Raw genomic sequence first — 18,787 nt, 5'->3', positions numbered from 1 at the left:
ACAAGTTTTAGGGAGCATGCAGTGATAGTATTTACCTTGAACTGGTTGCGGGTGCAGTATAAATCTTCCTTAATTTGTTATTGAGACTTAGAGATCATTAGTAAAAGAAATGAATGGGGTAAAATAAGAAATTTTTTTCTTTTAATGTGTTAAACAGGATACTTTGTTTAATGCAATATTGAAATGCCTGGTACGCAGGAGAAGACAGCTGTTTTGTTATTGATAGGAATTTGATATTTGTAATGTGACATGTTGAACTAGCTGTTAGTCTTTTAAATGTAGCCTGTCTCAGACCTGGTTCGTTTCTGTTGAAGTACATTACATCCGAATAAAGTTGCCACATTTAACAGTGTCACCTGTAGCACTTTGTTTACTTTCAAGCTTAGCTGCAGCATTAGCTCCTTTATGGTTTCTCAGTAATAGGCCTTAATCTCTGGAAACAGTGTGAGAGGACACTTCATACCAAGTTCCTTTTCTATCTAAAAAAGAAAAAAAACCAAACACTACCCCCACAGTTTTGATGGGGAAGATTTGAGGGGTGGTTATTTGTCTGCTTTAGGTTAGCACTGGGAGTTGGCAAGTGCTCATCACCAAATACAAGTGTGTGGGGGGAGAGTTTGTTGCTGGTAGGATGGTTGGTATCACTGAGCCACCACTGTGCATGTCTGAAGTGCACTGTCTCTGAACTGGTCAGCTGTCTTGCGGATGGGAAGGATATTGGCAATTCCCATTTGATGCTTCATTTGTACAGCTCTGTTTTTAATTGATTCATTTTCAGGTTAGGAAGTATATTTCATGGTTATAGTGGTAACATACATAATACCCATCAAAGATACTGTTGAACTTAAGTCACATTCCTTTTCTGCCTTTCTTCTTCTCTTACACAATTTATTATCTTTCTAAATCTGCTTTATTACATATAAACCTTACTCCAGTTTTATTCACATTTTCCCTCATGCCCACTTTCTAGCAACCCTCCTGGTGGGCAAAGAGCAAATGTTTTTTATTTGCATGTATGGGTGATTATTTTTTTTATTTACGTATGTGTAAGACAGTTGCCAAATTCTAGTGTTTTCTCTCTTTGTTTTGAGAAGTTGGGTTTGAGAATACAGATTAACTTTAAATATGAAACTGATTTTCATATTTTCAAGAAACATTTGAGTCTTGAGCAGAAGGCTTCTGAGCAGAGCTAGGAACTGGCTATGAATTTAATCTATTTTGGTAATTAGAGGGGAGAAAAAGAGTAATGTCTTCCATCCAGAACAATTATAAATCACTTGGAGATGATTTCAGCAGGATGTAAAAATAACAGGTTCCTCCAAGTTATAAGAAATATCCAATGGGTTTTTAGCTTAATTGTGACCTGGTATTTTTCTGTTTGGGGGAAGGGCGAATAATTCTTAAACTTTTTTGCAAAGCAGGTTTGCTAAAATTTAAGTATTTAAGCAGTGGAGATCTTTTAATATTTTGGTGAGGCTTTGTTTTGTTCTCAGTATCTAAACATACATGTGCCTGTTTACTCGGACAGGATTCTCTCTGATCCAGCATCATTAATGTTTACACAAGATTTAGGCTTGAAAATGATTCCAAACTTCTGGCTGTGATCTCCCCCACATCCCCCCTCTCCTTGGGTTGATTTTGAAGTGTGTATGTTGCCTGGGTATAGTTGCATCTTCGGACTCTCTGCTTTTCTGGGAGCTGTAAGCTATTTCTCTCTCATCTTGTTAGTTTTATGTTGTGGGTTAACTGTACCCTGGTAAATACGGTCTTTTCCCTGTGACAGTTCAATTATTTGAACCCGGGTTCCAGTATTACCTAAATATACTGCAGTTTCATGCTCATAGCTTGCTGTGTCAGCGCTGTAAAATGGGGAGGGAGGGAACTGGAGGCTGTAGAGCAAGAGGAAATAGTTTACAGGAGATCAGAGCAGGCCGCACACCGAGTTTCCTCTTTTATTATCGTCGCACTTAGTGCTGCACAGAGAATTAATTCTTACCTTGTCTTTGATGGATGATCTGTGGTTGTCATGCATGCAAAAGTGTTGATTTTTAGATATATGTACCTAATTTAAATCTATCTAAAATGTAATAAAAACCCCCCTAATTTAAAACGAGTAAAGACTGGGGGGGGGGGGGGGGGCTGGTGAAGCCTCAGGTGCCCTCCTTGAGTTAGTAACTGTATACATCTGATATTTTTAAATTTTTCCAAAGTTGTGTACAGGCTCTTCCAGTTCTGTGTACAGCAGGCACACGTTATGCTAGGTGACAGTATAATTATTAGAAAAAAGAATAGACTTGTTTTTCTCACAAACAGAAGTAAATTTCAAAACCACTCCGATACAGTCCATCGAGCATATTTCTGAAGAAGTAACATTTTCTTAAGACTGTAAGGTGGTAGCATTAGGAGTGCTTAGTGAGCTGGTTACTGATCACAGGGATATCTCAAGAGTGAGGTGCTGGCTGTTGAGCTGCTCAGGGTTTTGCATGAAAGGGAACATCTCATGGAGCTACATGGGAAAAGCAAAATTTTACATACCTCACCGGAAGACTGTAATTCAATGTCAGGTTCAGAAAGTGTAAGGCATGAGTAGAAAAGGAAGCGCCACTGTAAACCTGCTGTTGGACAAAAAGTCTTTGCTGAGAAGTGGATGACTGTGGGACTATTGGAGCGGGCTGTAGAGGTGTAGAGGTTTTGCAGGGCTTTGGCTGCAGAGGAAATAAATAGCATCACTGGCACTAACGCTGTAGTTATTCATGCGTACTGTGGAGACTGAAGCTAATAGTTTTGTACTAGTCTATTTTGGGATAGCTTGCTATCTGTGTTGTTGTTAAAACTGAATACTTGGTGGGGGTAGGTTATACCAACACCCAACTTCTGTGGGGTTTTCTGAATCGCTGAATGTTTTTTACGTATGTAGATAGTAAAAGTATTAGGCATCAGAAGCACTCAGCTCACTTTATTTTTGTGGGCTTGTATGCAAACTGAAGTTGTAATGGTTTCTGACAGTGTGTAGAAATGCAGGACTGTATGTGCTAACCTGTCATCATGGAGTTTTTTGTTTTAGTATAATCTTTTTGATAGGAAAGGCTTGCTTTCATATTTCCAGTGTTAGGAATTGGCCCATGTCTCCCCTGCACAACATGTCTGTTCTAGTCATCTGATTGCCATAGCCTAAAATATGTGCTTTGCTAGGCAACGTGAGTTGAGAGGTGAAGTTTGGGCTGTAAACTTGAAGCAATTTGCACCATCAGAGGCAGCTGTGCATAAATGAATAGGCTGAAAGTGAAAAGAGGAAAAAATTTGGCTTAACACAGCAAGGCAGACGTTTGAAAAGTCAAGAAAGTTACCTCTGTTCATCTAGGGTTATGTTTGTTTCTTTTAAAACAGGGCTGCAAAACTTTTAAAAGTGATCATGTGATTGCTGTTTAAGGGGGCATCTTGGCTTGCTGAACTGCTTAAGTATCCACAGCCTTAAGATTTTTCCTGTGAGTCAATACAGACATTGGTATAGTAATATGTTTAAAGTTTAAGCTTTTCTGTTAATAAACAGTTCCTTCAGACGAGTTCAGTAATACATAATGCCACTTCAGTGTGTAGGCTTCCAGAACTTTGTATTGTGTTGCTGAGTGCTCCTTACACCCTGCCTGTATGTGCTGTGTCATTGGATTTTTTAAATTACTTTAAATGTACTGCAAGTGTTTCAGATGCATGTATATAGTTTCAGATTGTAATATTGTAATACATGTGATAAATCAGTACTGTGGTTTGACACTGTAGCTAATTATACTCTGTCTTCCACTATAGGTTGCACAGAGCATTGAGGATCATCATCAAGAAGTAATTGCTTTCTGCAGAGAAAAAGGTTTCCATGGTTTGGTTGCATATGACTCCGATTATGCATTGTGCAACATCCCTTACTATTTCAGTGCCCATGCCCTAAAACTGAGCCGTAATGGGAAAAGTCTCACAACAAGCCAATACCTAATGCATGAAGTTGCCAAGCAACTGGACCTGAATCCAAATCGCTTTCCTATTTTTGCTGCTCTTTTAGGTAAGTGAAGCAATAAAAGAACTTGATGCGCTAGTCAGACTTACGATTTCAGTTCTGTATTAAGTGTTTTAAAATATTTGTGTATAATTTGACAAAGCACCTAGGGAAAGACATCCCTTTGTTTCAGACATTCCTACTAGAGGTGGGCCCGGATGCATTTTTATGAGGCCAGACATGCCGAATTTGTAGAGACCTGCGAGCGATGCAAATTGTGGCTGTCTAGAAACAAGAGTAGAAAGTAAGAATTCTGCAAAGCTCTGCCTGGCTAAAATATTCCCAATGGGTGTGGGGGGGGGAATTGGGGCAGTTATAGTTCTACTAGTTTGGGTCTTATATAGTATATGAGGTCTACTTTTAATAATATGCTTTCCAGACTGGGAAGGCATACTGCTGTCCTGTTTTGTATTCTACCTAAGAATAGCATATATGGAGTGAAGATATTTGGATTGCAGTGCATTTTTTTTCCCCTCAGAAATTAGTATTGGACAAATGCGACAGCACGTCAGCTGTACCAGAAATATATTACGCTATATGACTGAGTGAAACTCCACATTTCTAAAAGCACAACCAACCAGCATCTTACCATTCCATTAGCATTGTTTGGATAGTTTCTTAGCACTTCTGCTTCTAATACTAACTGGTGGAGTATTTTTCAGGAGCATAGGTAGGAAGGACTTCCGTTTCAAACCTCTGCTTAAATTGGACAATTTTAACACAGCAGTGGTAGAGAATAGCTGTCAGACTCTCTCAGATGGAAGAGTGAATTAATTACTAATAAAGTTGACTCCAATTAATAAGATCTATTTAGAACAACATTCTAACTTCTTTTTGGGTAAATAAGCATGGAGCAGTTCTTGATCTTGTACTGAGCAAACAAATTAAGAAAACTGGCTTTTTATTTTCTCACTGACTTTGTGTTTTAGTATGGGTACATGATAGAAGAATAAAACTTCTCATTTGGAAGCTGTGAATAAGAGAGGCTATGAATTATTGCTTTAGCATTCTAATATTTTAGTAGTCTTTAATATTAAATTGTTTCTAGTCCAGGCAGGTACCTTCCATGTTAAAAAGGAAAGAACCAACACATCTTACAGTAGAAAGCCACAAGTATTTGACTAGTCGAAGTTGCTTTTTCTTGGTGTATGGTTTTTTTATATCCAGAACGGTTACCTGCCTGCATGGCTGTATTGAGGAATGGCAGATGGTTGGCTAAGCTGCAATTTAAAGCAAAAACTCTGTGTTTGCATGACAGACTACTATTGCTAGGCTTTGTTTTGGAGTCTATAAATAAGTTGTTGCATGCCAATTCAGTGAGTAAGAATTACTGCTTGAAAAGCAGTTTCACAGTTGCAGATATGCTTTATGGAATTAATGTGAAGTACATGTGAATTACATCATTTTAACTTGTCACTGAATTACAGCTACATGGCCAGTTGAGGCATTGCTTGGTGATATTAAATGGTAGGTGAAAAATAGTAAATTTTTTGAAGGTTTTGCAATTTTATGCAAGAAGCTCTTGCATATTTTTCTCTTAAGATATCTCATACGACAAAATATTTTTCAACTTGCTCTTAGGAGAAAGAAACTTGAGGTCATTTCACATGATTATTAGAGAGATACTTTGTAGCTTTTTTTTCTTCCCAAATTGGTGCAAAAGTTAAAAAAACCCCAATTCAGCTACAAGTTTAGTTTTGTGTATTCTTTCTTTTGCTTTTCTTCTGTGTGTGTATTCAATATGAGTAATCAGAGTAAAGTTTATGGAAGTCAGAATTAGAACAGAAGATACTTAGGAGGTCCTCCTGCAATGAGAAGTGGGGTGGTTTTTATATATATATGTATATTAATGAATACTAGGAAACCTAGGTATTTCATGATATAAACAATGATTATATAAGCTTACAACAAACAGATACTGACTTAAAGTACTGGCAACATTTTTTAACTTTTGCAACCCTAGGCATATAGTAACTTCAGGTTTTTGAATATAATACTGAATGCATATAGGCACATAATTGTGTGTAGTGTGACATATGTTTAAAGCAGAGTAGCTCATTCAGATCTAAATTTTTATATTTTGATTTAATATCTGAGGGCTTGTCTGGCTTTACAGGTTATTCTGCCCTTGCTCCTGTGGCCTCTTTGGGTCTCTTGAACCTGATAAAGAAAATCACAATGGGAGAGAACAAGTGAGCGCTTGATTACGTGGGAAGGCTAATTAATCTGTTACCTTGCTCTTCTGTTCTGGGTACATCAGTGTAACTCCCCGTGCTAGTACTTTATTTAGGAAAACATTAATGTATTCTGAAATAATTGCAGTTAAGCTGCTGGTTTAATGTTTACGATTACAGAAGGCCAAAACTATCACAATAGCTCTATCAGTACTCAGCTTTAGGTCTGTGTATGGAAAACTCAAATTTCTTTGTTTTCAGATACTTTCTTGTCAGTGTCTTCAATTTGGGGACACTGAAAAGAGAAGAAAATCTTGAATGATTCAGCCAAACATTCAGCAGTTGGAGGAGCCTGAGAAACAATGCTGAACTGGTCAATTAAAAAAACGTTCTCAATGGCAAATGATTTGGAATTGAGTTATGTTCAGGGATAAAGTCTCTGAAGTATTCCGGCAAAACAGTTTTCTGACTGTACCAACTAGGCAAATTTTTAAAGATTACTTTCTGAGAAGGTTATGTATACACTGTGGTTAGTTGGCTTGTTTTATAGCTCTTTCCTTCTTAGAGCTTTTCATGCAGAAGGGTTTTGTAGTTCTAGCTTTATAATATGAGGAGTATCCTTGTCATGGGTAGTTAAAATGTGGCCAAGATACTGTGTCCTCTGAGAATGTGCTCTTAAGTTCCGTCCTAATTGCTGTTGATGTAAACAGGAGTTGATTTGGGTTCTTTTGTAAATTTTGACTCAGATATTTCAGAGTGATTTAAAAAACCAAACCCCAAGCTTCAGCAGTAGAAAAACAAACACAGTGTGAGGTATAGGGCTGTAATTCATTGAACTCTTTAGAAAGGGCAGTGGCTTCAATTAGTGTCTAATTGCTTTAAAAAAACCTAAGGCATACACTATAATAAGCCATTAAAATGTGAAAAATCAATATATGTTGAGGTTGTTCAGCCAGGTCAAGAAATAGAGGTTGCTTATGTAACGTTGATCTCTTTCCCACTGTGACAGTACTTTGTAACATGTGTTTAGTTATGTAGTCTCATTCTGTTTCCCAGTAAAATTTTAGAACTACGTAAGGTAAGTACAGGCATCGCTTCTTATTTGAACTACAGAAGATGCTGCTGCACTTCAGCGTCCTAAATTCTACAGTTCAGTATGTGGTGAGAATTGATCAAATGGTCAGACTGTCTTATATGTGTGTTCAAGGGAAAGGAATTAATTGAAATGACAGATGGAGACCAAACAAGATTGAGGTTTTGGTGGAAGGGACAGAAGCTCTGACTATTTTAAAAGGTAATCTAGCATCTGCAGGAGTTTTTGTTAGTTATCACAAAACTGTCTAGTGGTCTGGTTGTAATTGATTTTTTCCAACCTGCATTATAAAGGCTATCTAATCCTACCTTGATTAGAGTAGTAAGATTGTGGCTGTTACGTATGATCTTGTTGAATCTTTCTGATGTGAGTTTAAAATTTAGCTCCTAATGAATAAAGACTATAATGTCTCTTTGCTGGAGATCTCAGCGGCAGGTGAAGTATTGATTGGACACAAAGACTTCCCTCTCTAAGAGGGCATCTGCTACTCACAAGGCAATGGACAGCTTTCATGGTTTTCACATGTTAAAGAGCATTAAAAGCAAACTAAATTATTTTACAAGCAAAATATAAAGAAAGTTAAGAATTGTTGTCATATTCAAAGAATCTTGTCAAATTCTTTATGAGTAGGTGAGAGTTCAGGATGTTGTCCAAACTGTGAAATTTAAAAAAAAAAAAAAAAAAAAAGGCAAAAAAACTTTAAACTTATTAATAGTAGTGAGAACTATGCATTCACTGCTAAGCTAGTGCTCTATAAAGCCAGATATTGAAAATATCCTTAAGTTTTCTACTAGAAGTGTAGCATTCTGTTTAGCTCTTTGTGAAGTTTGGATCCACAGACACTGAGCTCTGTCAGTGGTTGATTACTTAGCCTTTGATTAATTCAAAGGTTTGAAGTATTTCCTAGTAAGAATTTTTTAGGGTTTTTTTCTGAATGTGATGTGCTTTGGGGAAGATTACCAAAATCATTTAAGTGATCTTCCATTTGTTGTGAACAGCTTGATAAATATAGCCACTATCTCTATTCATTGAAACAACTACATAATTTCCCCATTACTTTGATGCTGCCAGCCCAGGCTCCTGTCTGACCTGATCAGGTCACCAAAAGAAACTTCAGGAATTGGGAACCTGCTAAGTGTCATCGGAGCTGCCTGCATTCCTGAGGGTTAAATAAATCTGCCTGGTGGCTTGCTGCCTGACCCACACTGCATGATGGAGCAGAGTGCAGATTCCAGAGGCAGTTCCGATGTGGGTCAGTAATGGCACATGCTGGGATGCAGGAAAGACTTACCAGCTTGTGTCAGAGAGCAAGAGAGTGTGTTCATACACTGTTGCACCTGCATTACTAAGTCCTGTTGAGGATCCCCTAATAGGACATGCCAGGTTGAGGTTGACACCGTGTGTTGTGACTGGCTCTGTTGCTTCTGTAAGTGAGCTGGGTTTCATGGAAGAGTGTTCCTTGAGCAGAGGGAAATGTATCTTGCTGCAGCAGCATCATGGTAATTACGTTTTTCTGGAGTAACAAAAAGATATCTGCAAGTTTAATCTCTCTTTGTTAATTGTATTGATCAGGAATTGAGGACTGATTGCAAATCTGTTTTGCTGCTTGTAGAAACAGTGTGTAACATTTTATGGTGTACTTAAGTTCTGCATTACATTCTAGGTAATCATATTCTACCTGATGAAGATTTGGCTTCCTTTCATTGGAGTTTACTTGGTCCAGAACATCCACTAGCTTCACTTAAGGTACAAATTTAATATAACTATAAGCAATTAAGCTAAAATCAAATCATAACGGTTAATCAGAACAGTGTAATATGTTAATTCACAGCAGCTATGGAAGGCTCTTGTTCTTGGTCACCCTCTGGTGTCCCAGTCTGTTGACTGCAGAAGATACCTGGGGCGATTAGCCTTACAAGGCTAAACTTAGCCTTTGTGATCCCCTCAGTGCCCTTCAGCTGCACGAGCCATATAGCTTTGAGAATGTAGCTTCTTACTCTCTTCTTTTTTTGAGAGGAGAATTTTTTGTTTAGTCATGTTCTTCAGCTGTCAGAACTAATTAGCTGGATATTTTCCTACCATATCATTTTATTTTCTACTGATCTGAGTTTGTGTATAATAGTCAGTTTTCTGTGCTTCTTAAAGTGTAAATATGCTAGAGAATAGGTTGCACAAGAAAGCCTTCCACAGATATTTTTTTAATTTATTTTTTAGACAAGTAACTTGTGTCTGATGCTCTTAGTTTACAGTATGTCTGTTCTGCTTCTTCACGCCTGCTTTGTGCATCTGCCAAGTAGGCAGCTATAAAAGGGAAACTGGACACATCAGAGAATGGGATAATAGTGACCTTTCTTTCTCTCTGCCACAATAGACCTATCTTTTTCCCTTTCTCCTAAGGTGTACCACTCAGCAAATCAATTTGCTTTTTGTAAATTCTGTAGGACTGTTTTGTTGTATCTACAACAAAAATAGGTGTTTTTTTTTCCCCTTCTGTTCCAAAAGTTTATTAAGCATTGAAAAATTGTAACTTATTTTGCTGAAGGTAGAATTTAAAAACAGATTTGAGATTTTCAGCAGAGTTTTTAAGGCTTGCACGTGCATTGCTTAGTGAACAGCTGTGACAATTTGATGTTACGCTCATCCCCTATTTTGCTGCCGCTCCTGTGTTTAGAAAGGTAAGTGTCAGCACGTTGTAGTGGCAAAACAAAATATGCATGCATGTTTGCTACTTCCTTGTAAAACTTGAGATGAAAAAATGAAAGACTGAGTGTGCCTGTATTTTCATTTTTTACCAAAAGGGTTAAAGTATAGGACTTCTCAAAGTGGTTGATAAACTTCCTGATGTTCAGAATACTTTTCTGTTATAGGCTGGATAGAGACTTGTTTTACAGCCAGTTCAGAATATGATTTCAGACACCTAGACCTTCTGAAAAGCCTTCTACATGTACTGAATGACTTGACCAGAATGAAAATTAGAGATTTGTCATCTTTGCTCCTAGGTTTACGTTTTCAGTGGAAACACCAATTGGGCTTTGTAGCTGTCATCCTCCTAGGGAGATTAAACTTTGTTTCCTTAGAGCATCACTGGGCTGTCTTAGGCAGTCCTCCCCGCATTTGTGTCAGCCCTTGCCAGTGTTAATCAGAATTGAAAGCGGTTCCTGTTTGGCTGTTACAGGCATTGTGAAAACTGATACACTGTTATCAGTGAAAAAACCCCAAATTAGTGCCCTTACTGAGGGAAAAGGCCAGCACTACACATGATTTGTTTAATTTCACAGCAGCTCGATGGCCGGTTGTTAAGTACATGGCCCCAAATGAACTGCAGCATTTCTGTCTCCTGGCTGATAATGATGTCAAAGGGAGGGAAAAAAAGGGCTAAAACAACAAGGACACAAGTCTACAAGAAACCAGTCTTCATTAGTTACTGGTCATGGAACAACTTACTATTTTTTTAGCCTCATTTTCAGCAGTGGTCATGGTTTGAAATTATAACTTGTTTCAGTAGCTCATTAATTCAATTTAATTTTATTTGACATACAAGTATGTCAGTGATGTCATTACAGCTCTCTCTGTAGAGACCCGGTAATGGTAGATGTGCAGAAAGCAGTATTTCTTGTAAATTTTATGCATGCTTAAAAAAAACCTAAAATACATGTTTATATTAGCCACAAGCTTGATAGCAAGAAGTAGTTTCGGAATAGTTACAAATAGTACAAGCTGGAAAACTGGAAATGGGGGGGAGAAGTTGTTATGGTTGCCCAGGATATCATCCCTGGGCTATATTTACAAACTTCACTTTATTGTATCTGTTTAGAGTTACTGTTGAGTATTCTCCATACTTGGAAACCAAGAGCTCTAATTCCACACTTCATTCAACTCAGGATTTAGAAAACTTCTTCTCATTGTGTAAAGATTTTAATCTTTTGTATCTAAGACAGTATGGTCTTGAGCATCAGATCTAACAGATTCAGTTCCCAGTGGCCTGCTACAACAGCTAATAACGCACAATTTATTTTCTGCATTCTTTCTTAATCTTTTATTATGATGTGGCAAAATGGTTACTCTTCCTACAAGAGAAGCTTTGCTAGTCCACCAATTAAAAAGTGTAACTTAGAAAAGAAACCACCAGTCTTTGCTGATAGAAAATGGATGTATCTGCTCAGGTGAAAAAAAGCAAAACTGAGGAACCTGTACCTCTGTTTTTGAGAAACATGAGGGTAGTGCGTTCATCTAGGAACAGGTGAGTAGAAATGGGAGAAAGGAAGGGAAATGGAAACCTGAATGAAGAATCTACATTTCACATCTAGAAGGAAATGAACCTCACAGTCAGGACAACATCTTTACTCGCTGGATAAAAAGCCATGCCTTTCAGAAGACACCAGCAATGACCCATCAGCTCAGCAAAGCTGTTAAAGTCCCACGGACAAATTTAAATGAAGATACTTGAATTGCTATTGCTGCAAAAGGGGAAAAAATCAAAAACTGACACTGCAAGCTGTTCTGAGTCAGGATATTGTCTGTCTAAATGTCCCTATGTAAACAGATAACAGATCTAATAAACGTGTAGACCTGTGCTTGTGTCCTGACTGAGAGCAGCGTTCACTGCAATGACAACCTGAATCAGAAGTTGAAACAAGAAGGGCCTTGATAGACTTCCTGAGAAATAATTTGACTGCTAGATCTTGTTTGGAAACTAGCATTATACTACTTTTTATTTGTGTGCTTTGGGATTTATCTTTAAGACAAAGAATTCGGTTCTTATTCTGGGAAAGCTTGTCACAGTATGGAACTTCAAGATCAATGTATAATACCATCAGAATTATATTAGGAGGCCAGTTTCTTATCTCTGGAATGAATTAGTACCTATTTGGGAGCACATACCACTGAAGAAGTGCTGACTTTATTCGCAACGTAACCTTAGAAACAAGTCTTAATGCAATCTCCCTTTTTGAAAAAGAAGAGTATGCAGGGAAACCTAATCTCCTTGGTTGTTTCATCTCAGTAGAGAGGCAAAGAGATGCTTCCAGAAAGCAATCCAAAATATGCAAGTTAGGGTCCTTCTCTGAATTGCTCTAGGAAATTCCTGTCTTTCTGTGTTTGTTGACTTCAGAGGGTGTCTGCCAGAGGGAGACTAATATGCTAAGTAGGCGCTTAGGTATTTTGCTGCTGCTTAGATAACAAAGGTTATATCTTAAGATACGATTAAAGTAAATGTCTGGTTGGGTTTTTTTTTTTTTTTTGATGCTAAGGGTCATGATAGGATGTTGCAGGTCAGAAGGGACCTCAGGAAGTCATCCTGCCTCCTGATAAAAGCATGGTCAGCTTGAGGTCAGAACAGGTTACTCAGGGCTTTGCCTAGACTAGTCTTGAAAATCTCCAAGGTTGGAGACTGCACAACCTGTCTGGGCAGCCTGCTTCGTGGTTTGACAATTTTTACCAATGGTAAAAATGTTTTGCCTTGCATATGGTCTGAACACATCTTGTTTCAGGCTATGTCTGTCATCTCTTGTTCTTCCACAATCCACCACTGTGAAGAGCCTGGCTCCATGTGCGTGATAACCTTTTTGTAGCTAGTGGAAGGCTGCTGTTAGTATCTCCAAAGCCTTGTCCTTGCCAGGCTGAATAAGCCCCATTCCTGCAGCCTCTTCTCATAGCGTAAGTGCTCCAACTCCTTAACTGTCTTGATGGCATTCTGCAGGACTTGCTCATCTGTTTTCACATCTGGCTTGAGCCCAACACTGAATGCAATGCTCTAGAGGTGCTCTAACAAGCACTGAGGAGCAAGCTCCCTCGATCTGCTGCCTTATGCTCCTGCTACACAGCCCAGGGTGCAGCTGGCCTTCTCTGCTGCCAGGGCACCCGGCTGGCTCATATTCAGTTTGCTGTCTTCCAAGAGCCCCAGGTCCTTTTCTGGCACAACACCAGCCTGCAGAGTAGCCAGGGGTTATTCCTGCCCAGGTGCAAGACTTTGCTTTTGTAGTTGAATTTCTTAAGATTCCCATTAGCTCATTCCTCTGGCTTGTCTAGGTCTTTCTGGATGGCAGCCCTTGAGTTTGTGGTGGCGTGCAGGGTTGTCACGCAGGTTGTCTCATATGAAGTCTGTCTTTATCACATCTTTGGCTTGTTCTTCTGCTCTCTCCTTTTCTTTCTTGACATCGGTTTTGTTCTCTGTTTAGATTTGTTTTTCTCAGAGTCCTATTTGTATAAATGGTTAGCAAATGATCTCCATGTTGTGTGTATTCTTGTTACCATCAAGACATGCAGAAGTAGAAAGAGGTCAGTATCCCAGCCAGGATAGAGGGAGGAGGAGAGAGAATTTCTAATTGAAAAACCTGATCTTCAGGGAAAAGCTGAGCTTTGCTGGTTTGAGAGGATTTTAAGTCATCCAGGGAACTTCCTGCCTCTTCAGAAAGCTTGTCATTAGATCAGATGCACTACAAGCTCGTAAGATTAAACGTTTTTAACATTCAAAGGCTGATACAAGATCCTAACAGTTTGGATATGATCTGTAATAGAAATTGCTAGACAAAAATAACAAAACCCAGGCAATTTGTTGTAGTAATTCTTCATATCTTCTTTTGTCTCACCAGTGGGGAAAAAAAAAGTTCCCTATGCATCACCTCACAGTAACTGAATGTTCGAGATCTCCTTTTTTAATGGTTTGAAAATAAAACCAAGTGATTTCCAGCAGGCACAACAGTAAATGCTGGTACTTGTGTTGATTAGCTTTTAAAGGCTTCACTTCCTGGAGACAGTGGGCAACTGGAGTTGTCCCAGAATTGGGGAGCTTTCCCCAAGTGTGGCTTAGGTACCTCCTACATCATCCTGATAATCCTGTGGAGTTACCTATATGTGAGTCTATTCTCTTTCAATAAAGCATTTTTGCAAGTTTATTTTGTCAAAACCAAGACATTTTTATCTTGTAGCTTCTGGGCTTGTAATGTTGCTCTCTGCCTCATTTTGACAAATAACCTATGTAGTATTAATTTCCCTTCCCCACTTAATCTTTTCAGAGCGCATTGGTAGGTTGCTTGTGATTTTTTTTTTTTTTTGTCAGTGGTCTGTTATGAAATTGAAGTAGTCTTTTTACAGCTGGCAGAGAAACCGTGCCATTTTCAGATGTCATGCTTTCTAACCTGATCACATCCACGTGTGAGATCCACCTCCATGTTTGCCTTCCCCAAATTGATTTTTCCATGTTGTTGCTTGTCTGAAACTCTTCCATAGAGGATAAGGAAAAAAATCGCTCCTAGGAATAAATCTCTTAAAATGAGAAATTGGTGAAATATGATGCTGATTTTGCTCTGAAATGTTTTGTGTGCAATTAAAAGTAAGTTTGAACCGTGAACATGTTTTCTGTAACTTCTGCTAAGTCTTAATTTTTCCCATACCTGACACTTAGTAAGACTTAACTTGCATTTTAATGCATATTTATGATTCAGTACAAAATGTACAATTTTGGGAAGTTCTAGAATTAATAGAAATCTTTTCTTCTTTAATATCAGGAAAGTACATCGCATTTCTCCATTTTTCATTTCTGGCTTCTGTGTAGGTCATGACATTTTTAGTTTTGAGGGTGTTCTCACATCTGGACTGGATTTTTTTGAATCAGAGTAAAATAAAATCCAAAATCTGTAATACAAACTTTCAGAAGGTCTCACTTCAGGAATTAAGAATATGCTCCAGCGAGGTCTTTAGGCTGTTTAAAAGCAGCTAAACTGGGGGTGATATGCATAGTAAGCCCTTAATATGTCTCACTTGAGCTTCATACTTCTAGGGTCTGAGCTGAATATTAGTGCTAGAGTGATGTCTTCTCTTGATGCTAACTGCTTACAGTTTATGAAATATTGCTATCTTGGAGATCATCTTGGAGATCACATAAAACTAATGATGGATTGCTTACTCCTTTCATCCACTGAATTTTCAAGCAGAGATTGCAGAAACACTTAGGTAGTAATGCAGGGTTTCTCTAAGGGACTCTGCAGAGAGCACATCTAACATGACACAGCCATGTTATGATTCAGCCTCTTTAGAGATGTATAATTGTTACACGTACAAATAAAATGGTAGGTGTTCATAAAACAACTTAGGTTACCAGTGAGGAGAAAATCTATTGCTTCTGCTTGCAGATTGGGTGCAAAATTTTATCATCAGTATTTGTGACTGTAAGCTTACACACAAATGTGATCTATATTTAGTATTGTTGTATATATTCAGAATGCACACTAGTGAGAATTTAGAATTTACTATCTGAAATAGAAATAATTACTGTGCCACTGACTATACTAACAGAACTGTTCTTAATTTAGACTCGTAAAATGGGGAGCTCATCTCTACTGGTAGAGAATGACCAGGTATAGAATGAATATCCTGACGTTTGTAGAAAGTAAACATTAGGAGAAGGAAATTAATAAAATTGGGAATCTGGACAAAAATTTCATCATCTAAATATGAAGAAGGTAGTCTAAGAAATTGCATAATAAACAGATCAATTAAGAGCAGAAAAGAAAATAATTACATATGATAAACGCCATATAAAAAAGGGGTTGTGGTACAGATTTTAAAGTATTAATCAGAATTTTGCATAAACATTTCTGACAAGGCTGAATTGCAGTATTTTTAAGATACCTCTGTGTAGAATGCAAGCTTAAAGATTTTTCACATTTTCTCATATCTTAAAAAACAAAGCTGTTTTAAATAACAACAATAATAATGATGATCTCTCAAGTCTTGAATTGTTGAATTTTGCAAATAGGCAGATTAAAATATGTTAAAAGCAAAAACCTAGCTGCCTCTACAGGCACGGACGAAGTGCTCCAGAATTGTACAGAGATTCCAGACAGAATTTTTAGAAATTCCTCAGGCATCCTTTAAAATTGAGGACACGTAGTTGGAGCCCTCTTCCCTGCCCCTGTGAGTGCGCACATTGTGCGGCACAGAGCGAAAGGAACAGAAACTGCCTACAGCTGAGCAGCTCTTCAGACCCGGCTGCTTTTAGTTTCACAGTGGTCCATGATGGTTGCTTGACCTGAAGTTTCTATACCCCATATAGGGTCACACAGTGCATGTAAGAGCAGTAGTTCCCATAATCATATGCTGAATAATCCTCAGTTTATTTTCAGGAGGAGCCTATTGAGAGTGTTGAGATGGAAGTCCAGGGTTTTCAGGACTGTCCAGTTCCCCTCCTTTCTTCATGGGGACACAAGAAGGGATCCAGCCAAAGAACCGAGTCTAGAATTTCCTGGTACAGCACATCCATCTGCAGCTGCCAGTTGCTGAGCTGTGGGAGCTTTGTCAGTAGGGACTCTGGATATCATCCCACAAAGCTCTTCCAGCTCTTTCTTCTTACTACAAAGAGTCTTTTGCCACAAAGTCCAAAGTGCTTCTTACCTTTTCAAACCCATGGCCTGAGTCAGTGACCAGTGAATCAATGGGAATTCATCATTTTCCTGACATCTTGAGTAGACTGTCATAGACTCTTACTTGCAGACAAATCTGTGGTCTGTATGAGCTCAGGTCATAAACTCGAGGGAAATTTTTAGCATGCATTTGAGCACATGTTTCTCATCCATTTAAAATAGTTGGTGAATACAGGTCAGACACATCTGTCAGTGGATGGTGGAACGCTAATTATTTTAATGCTGGAATATTGAAACTATTTTATCAATGGAATTATCTTAAGAATTTCCTCTGTGTCTGCAAAAAGAATAACCAGCCCTATAACCATGTTGATACTGAAATGCTTGAAAGAGAAAGTAACTATGCTCACATCATAACAAGAGAAATCCATACATCATTCTTTGTTGGTGTATAATGTAGAAGAAGTTAAAATAGCTTCTTGCCTGAGATGTTATATATAATGTGAAGCTGTATGAGTATATTCTACTACGGATAATGAAATATACAAAATTTGAAAACACTAATTATTAAACTATGTAGTTTTCAAATAATTATTTTTAGACCAATTTCTGTAGAATCTTGAAAATAAGTTTCCTTGAGATACTTTTCTCCATCTGTTTTTCAAATCCTTCCTTTTCTGTGTACGTAGAGATCTTCCTGTTCCCAGTGAATCTCTTTCATCAATTCTGATACCACTTTACGTTCAGAATATAAACTATGTCAAAATAAAATATTTGCTGGCATAGATAGATTTAAAAAATGTATGTATCCACATTAGATAAAGCATTTTGCACTAGAGAAAATGTCCAGCTAGAAAGCAGTAAAATAACTAGCGTTGTTGACCTTGTTTGTTGTTGGAGCTGATATTTAACCAGCAAATACATAGAGGTGAGGTTTCACATATATGTAACTATACCGTGAATGAAAAACATATAAGTCAGTGTTTAAGGCGAAGTCTTAAAAACAAGGTGGAAGGCCCAAAAATATTTAGATACGAAATCTGGCAACATGGAATTTGTTGAATATAGTTTCAATAAGTAGACAGTTTAATTCGCTGCTGTGTAATTGGAGTATCTTGGGCTACGCCGTTATTTCATACTGGCATGTATGTTTGTTTGCATAGGTACGTGCTCACCAGTTAGTTTTACCACCTTGTGACGTAGTGATCAAAGCCGTAGCTGACTACGTCCGTAATATTCAGGACACCACTGATTTGGATGCCATAGCAAAAGATGTTTTTCAACATTCACAGGTAAAGTATAAAGCAAAATACTGGTTTGGGGTTTTTTAAACCAATTGTGCGATACATTTGTGTTGAAGAATTGCCTTCTGTAAAAGAAGTGTTCTGCATCAGTAGATAATAAGAATCCATTGGTATATGCAGTGTCTTAGATAACCCTCATTTCACTTTCCACACTTTCCAAAGGTAAAAATACTGCATTTACCCTCAGTGCTTTAAAGTTAAATTCTTGATAACAAAGGGCTTTTGTAGTTTGGCTTTTTGCGCTGTCATTGAACATCAGTGGTACATGAAGATTGTCTTTTCAAGCTTTACCTTTGCATGGATTGATGTACTATTTCTTGTGCTGGAATAGTGCTGTAGTCCTCAAGGGTCCATAGGCGTTAGTACTGTATGTGATACGGTGTATGTTAACTACTCTGCAGTACAGTGCTGACCTATAGATGACGTGCCTGGGTCTGCTCCTGACAGATCTTTTTATTTTTTTATTTTAGTCTAGAACAGATGACAAAGTTACTCGGTTTAAGAGAGCAGTTGCTTATTACTCAGCAACTAATAAACCTATGCCATTTCATCCACCACATTACCTAGGTAAGTAATTAAGGAAATAAGGCTTTTCATTTTAACTAAAACCTGGGATAACCCTAAATCAGAAATAGTAGTATTAGCAGGATCTTATAAAAATATTTATATTCTTGGGCAATTTTCACTGATTCTTGAATATGAGGTTTCAAAAGAAGGTTTTCATAGGATATGTGCAGAGGTGGTGTTTTCCCCAAAAAGAGAACAACTTGGGCTGATTTTTCTCTTAGCTATTGCTGCATTGATTCTAGCAT

At 37.9% G+C, this 18,787-nt stretch overlaps 1 protein-coding gene across 5 annotated transcripts in view; it reads left to right on the top strand.

Annotated features, from left to right (window-relative positions):
• The window catches only part of FAM120A (family with sequence similarity 120 member A), a 56,557-nt gene that overhangs the window by 2,800 nt on the left and 34,970 nt on the right, over positions 1-18,787 (top strand). For all 5 annotated transcript variants that reach the window (XM_074836734.1, XM_074836732.1, XM_074836733.1 and 2 more), the window contains exons 2-5: positions 3,805-4,051; positions 8,976-9,058; positions 17,835-17,963; positions 18,446-18,542. In XM_074836734.1, coding sequence (XP_074692835.1) covers positions 3,805-4,051; positions 8,976-9,058; positions 17,835-17,963; positions 18,446-18,542 — 556 coding nt within the window. The remainder of the gene's footprint in view (positions 1-3,804; positions 4,052-8,975; positions 9,059-17,834; positions 17,964-18,445; positions 18,543-18,787) is intronic.

The sequence above is a fragment of the Strix aluco genome, chromosome 11 (genome assembly GCF_031877795.1).
Source record: "Strix aluco isolate bStrAlu1 chromosome 11, bStrAlu1.hap1, whole genome shotgun sequence".
NCBI classification, from domain to species: Eukaryota; Metazoa; Chordata; class Aves; order Strigiformes; family Strigidae; genus Strix; species Strix aluco.
Note: the sequence above shows the minus strand (reverse complement) of the source record. Positions and strands in the feature narration are given on the sequence as shown.